General features: G+C 42.5%; 1 protein-coding gene across 1 annotated transcript in view; it reads right to left on the bottom strand.

The window, feature by feature from the left end:
- Positions 1–5000, bottom strand: part of LOC138055876 (fibronectin type III domain-containing protein-like) — a 45522-nt gene that overhangs the window by 2880 nt on the left and 37642 nt on the right. The window contains exons 10-13 of the mRNA XM_068901744.1: positions 4999–5000; positions 3254–3324; positions 1308–1649; positions 865–1078 (exon numbers count right to left, since the gene is read on the bottom strand). The exon at positions 4999–5000 is cut by the window's right edge and continues 307 nt beyond it. Coding sequence (XP_068757845.1) covers positions 865–1078; positions 1308–1649; positions 3254–3324; positions 4999–5000 — 629 coding nt within the window. The remainder of the gene's footprint in view (positions 1–864; positions 1079–1307; positions 1650–3253; positions 3325–4998) is intronic.

Below are 5000 nucleotides of genomic sequence, written 5' to 3'. Positions count from 1 at the left end.
AGCAACAACAACAACAACAACGACGACAGCAACAAAAACAACAACAATGACAACAACAACGACAACGACGGCAGCGGCAACAACAACAACAACGACGACAACAAAAACAATAACAACAACAACAACAACAACTACAACGCAAAAAACGACAACACCACCACCAACAACAACAACAACAGTAAAACTAACTTTACACTTTGCCTCCACTAGTCAACCAGACACTTAAGCTAAATGATATATGGGGGCATCGGCCAGCCAAGCTACTGTGCTGTTTATTGAAGCATTGGAATAGGTACAATTATATTTACACATCAACTCAAAAATAAAGTGGATGCAGGTAGATGCGCAAACTCCGCAAAAATTAAACCCCGCAAAATAAAAGTGTTACACGGTATTGCAATTCAAAGATAACACTCACAATGTAAATGAACGCTATCATATACCCTCTTCCCAAGAGGGGTGGCCAGTCGTACATAAGCACCATCGCTTAAGCTTCACGCCGGCGTAAAATTAAACGAGAACACCACGAAATGGTGCCTAATTAGAAAAACAACGCCCATTTTGAAATTTTGAAGATTAAAAGAATTTCCATCCTGTTCTCGAACGAAAAAATCTCACGTTCTGAGACCTTAGCTATGCAAAGAGAAGGTGTTCTTAGTTATTATAGAACTGCTAATTACGTGACGAGTAGTCGAACCTTCGACTCCGGTATCCGATCTCTTAATCGGGTGCCCTTCCAATGAGCCACAGGCTAGAGACGATGCTCAGGAAGATAACAACAAACAAAAAAAAAAAAACAAAAAACAAAAGGAAACTATCTGAAAGGAATGTACTAGTTCTCCTTAAACATGAGAACAACCTTACCGGCTTCTAACGTATTAGCTTTAACTTCTACGCTCTCCGGCCCATCGCCTCCGCTGTTGTAGGCAGTGACTGCTATGGTGTAACGCGTGTACGGTTTCAACCCGGTCACATTATAACTCTGCGTACCTCCTCCCGTTACATTTGTGGATAACGCAAAAGTTGGAATAGCACGTCGTCTCTTCGCAGGAACAAGGCTTTCTCCCCAGCAATAAATCTGGCGCATTAATGAAACACAAAAGAGCATGAGTGTGCAGATGGCGCAGCGATGACAGCACTCGAAGCAACCCGTCTTTTGTGGATACTCAGTAATCAACAAAACTTTAGAGCGTTCCCCTGCTATGCTATTTACTCATAACTCCTCTGACAGCCCCTACCACCCTACGTTAGCGACCTCCTAGCAACGCTGTTATTATATTCCCCATAAGAAAAGGCTCTCCACATACCCTGTATCCATCCACACTTCCTCTGGTAACAGTAACAGGTTTCCAAGACAATTCCACACTGCGTGCCGTCTCGGTTCCCACAGTGACATCTTCTGGTCTCCCAGCGGGTGGGTCCTGGCCTGAAAATGCCTTAACAAATGGACTTTTGGGTCCAGGTGCAATATCGTTAATAGCTTGGATCCGGAACTCCCACTGAACGTAATACCCAGCATTGGGAATGTTAAATCTTTCTGTTTTAGGATCGTCAAGTTGAATTTCCACCAAACTGTTTGCGGGACCTACTCGCTTATACCACAGCTTGTAGGACAGGCCTGGACCATTCCACTCCACCATTCGTATGGCCTGCAAAGACGAATTTTACCACAATTGCTTTTAATCTCGAAAACGGATTGGCTAATTTGGCGTTGTCGATAAGAGTCTAGACAACGCTGCTCGCGTCATGCTTACGTCAACCTGCCACGCAATTGTAATAGCATATCCGAAACGTTCATTTGGGAAATAAACCAATCAGATATTGAGAAAGTTATAGACAACGTTTGCTCTTTCTTTGTGTCACGATCCTGGTCACGTTCTGAAATAAACATTTTCTTTGAAAGTAGAACCGCTTTCAACTTCTGCAACGGTCGCAATGATAGCAGTGGTGACAAAAACAAGATTTTCACTGTGTAACACAACTTCGTGAAACTGGTATCGCTCGGTTTTGCTTCGTTACGCCGCGTAAGCCAATCAGAAACCGCAACTTACGCGCCAAGGTCATGGAACTAGTATCGACTTCCTTGGCGGGAATCTGGTAACAACATTTCAAGACCAGTTTCACACGTTGCAACGCCTGCTGAAACTCGTTTTGCAGCGCCTTTGCACATAAGTTTCAGCTAAGAGGTTCAACGTGTAAAAGCGGCTTAAGGTGATTCCCTATAAATAGACCGTGTCATAGATTTCCGATGAAACTTCGCACACTCTTCTAATATGTCAAGGAGGTGATAAAAATGTAATTAAAAAGGGGGGTAACCATGCTTGTTTCCATGGTACGACGCTGACGAATAGGGCTGTTTAAGTCACTTTGACAACAGACCATTTTCGAATTCTCACAGCTGGACTGGATCTAGCATGGAATGGAGGCTATTGCGGGCAAATCTTTTCAAATGCAAATTAATTTGCCCGCATTAGCCTCCATTTCATGCTAGATCCAGTCCAACCGTTAGAATACGAAACTGGCCTATTGCCACGCATCACCGATGATAGACACATTTAGCTCGATTTTTTTAAATGTAATGCTTGATATGACGCACAGCCTAGAGTCGTTCAACGGTTAATTGTCGTACATACCTGAAAAATGTATCTGAATGCCTTTGTGAGTACTTAACACTCCAAAATAGATTTAACTTGAGCGTGGGCTGTTCGACTCGTAATGGCTCCTTGCGTAAAATTTTATACAATCGTCAAAAAACTGGCCATAGATATTTACTGATTTTTTACTATCCCATGAAGACATCATTCCCAGCAAAAAAATGAAATAAAAATGTGTGTTACCGTACTCGCTCAGGAGACAATAGCCATTCTTTGGAGTAACCTTGGCGTCAATGAAAATCCGCCATTTTATCAATGCAAATGCGTTCGCCAATAACGCAAGAACTTCTGCACAGTGGGGTTGCGCAATGCAAAACCAGGGAATAACCTTAGATGAAAACGAAGACTTTCGAAATCGACGACGCAGAAAGCGTGGGGAATTCCAGTTAATTAGTTGTTTTCACCAGCTTCCAGCGTTTTAGGTTGGACCTGTGAAAACGATTCTAAAACGCTGCTGTAGATGAAAAATATTTGCTTTGTTATCACCAAGGTAAAAACAGAGAATTTTGACATCGCACAAGTATAGATGGGAAGTGACTCTTGCGGAATGTGTGTGTCAAGGAAGGGCCAGAACAAACGTTTATTTTTGAGGTACTTACAGTCCATCCGATGTCAAGCTGTTCAGCCTTGCCGGGGATTCCCCTAAAGTTGTCAGGCCATTTGTCGGGAGCTATGAAAAAGGTAACAAACAGATGATTGATATGTGGCAAATTGGCAATTGGCTCTATGCTCAGAGCATTTGCGCTTATTTTTCCTCTTCCTTGCGCTTGGTTCCGCCATATTCGTAGTAGTTGTTTAAGAAGGCGCACGTGAATAGCAAGCCCAGTACACACGTGCAATAAGTACGTGAATTAATTGAGTCAGTTTTTTTAACGAGCGCAGCCAAAAGCCATGTCCTGACTATACACGAAAAGAAAAGCCCAAACGATTATCGTTACTAATTAGTGTTTTGTCTCAGCAAAGGGTGTTAAGTAGCTCTTGACTATGTGCATGTTTTTCTTGCTTATGCCAGCGTCATTAATGAAGACCAGGGCGTAAACGGAAAACGACAGGATGAAACTCGATTTCGCCGAACATCAAAGAAACCTGTTTGATTTTTGATAAATTCTTGAATTGTAGATCTTTACCAGCTTCTCAAAGAGACAAGACTTTTGGTCCTATTTTTGAAAAAATTGTCTCGTGCTTTCCGCACTGTAAGACTCGTCCTGATCCAGAAGGAAAGATTTCTGCGACCATATTTGCGCGCTTTCTGGGGCCTTTAAAATCGTTGGTCAAGCTAACGAGCACCCACCCTGCGAGCAGAGCCTCTCTAAAACTCACCAGAGGGCAAGCAAGAGAGGTCCTTTAGACGTAAAATTATTTATCCTGCCTCCTAGCTAGATTAGCTTCTTACTTACTTTCTAGGGAGCATTGTACCTTTCTTAAGTCCATTACTTACTTCGTGTATCCCTATTTACGTGTGGTACAAATAAACTTGTTGTAAACTTGCAGAAATCGTGTCAAGTTCTGGGCTAGACACTCCGGTTAAACCAGTTTAGGCATCGCGCGCATCATACTTTTGACAAGGCGAAGATCAATATCGAGCCTTCAGTACGAAAATCAATATGGCGTCTAAGAGTGCGATCGAGACTTGGCCTGGGTTTGAAACTGTCTCCAGGCAACGGCTTTGCATACTCAACAAAGACTTCACACCATTTCTGCAGAGTCCATTTTGTTTTGTCGTCGAGCTAAGACAGGGTCGGCTGACAGTGTGACCGGCACCGTCACCCATATCATAAAAAAAACTAGCAGTAATCTTGGATCATTGAACGGCATTCGTCGGTCGCTTGGGGAACACAGAGGGAGGTACAGGGCCCAGGCCCCGCGCAATACCTGCCCCTGCTCCCTGCGAACAACTATAAATAAACAAATTAATTAAGGACAGTGCCTACTATTGCTATTGCGCATACGTTCTGCGCATCTCGAGATACTTGGGCTTCCTATCGGTAATGCTTACTAATACAAGGGGTATTTTTGCGCGGCTTACAACTATGCAGAGGACGTAGATCTTAGTTTAAGTACTCTTGGTATCAAAAAGAAAAATGGGGGTAACCATGGAGAGATAATTAAGCTTCAATTAAAGAAAGAACGGCATAAATTGCTTTGTATTTTAAAGCCTTTTACAAATATTGCTCATGAATTATCTTTGAAAATTGCGTGGTTACTCCAAATTTTCTTTTGGGATTTCAATAACACTTTTTAAGATCTACATTTCCTGTATAATCATAAATCGGGGCAAAAATACCTTTGATTTAGTAGGCACCGTCCTAGATATTTCATTACAATTGCGCACAAACTTGCATACCT

The sequence above is a fragment of the Montipora capricornis genome, chromosome 7, assembly GCF_036669925.1.
Source record: "Montipora capricornis isolate CH-2021 chromosome 7, ASM3666992v2, whole genome shotgun sequence".
Taxonomy (NCBI): domain Eukaryota; kingdom Metazoa; phylum Cnidaria; class Anthozoa; order Scleractinia; family Acroporidae; genus Montipora; species Montipora capricornis.
The sequence above is the reverse complement of the archived record's forward strand: the minus strand, read 5'-3'. Positions and strand labels throughout refer to the sequence as shown.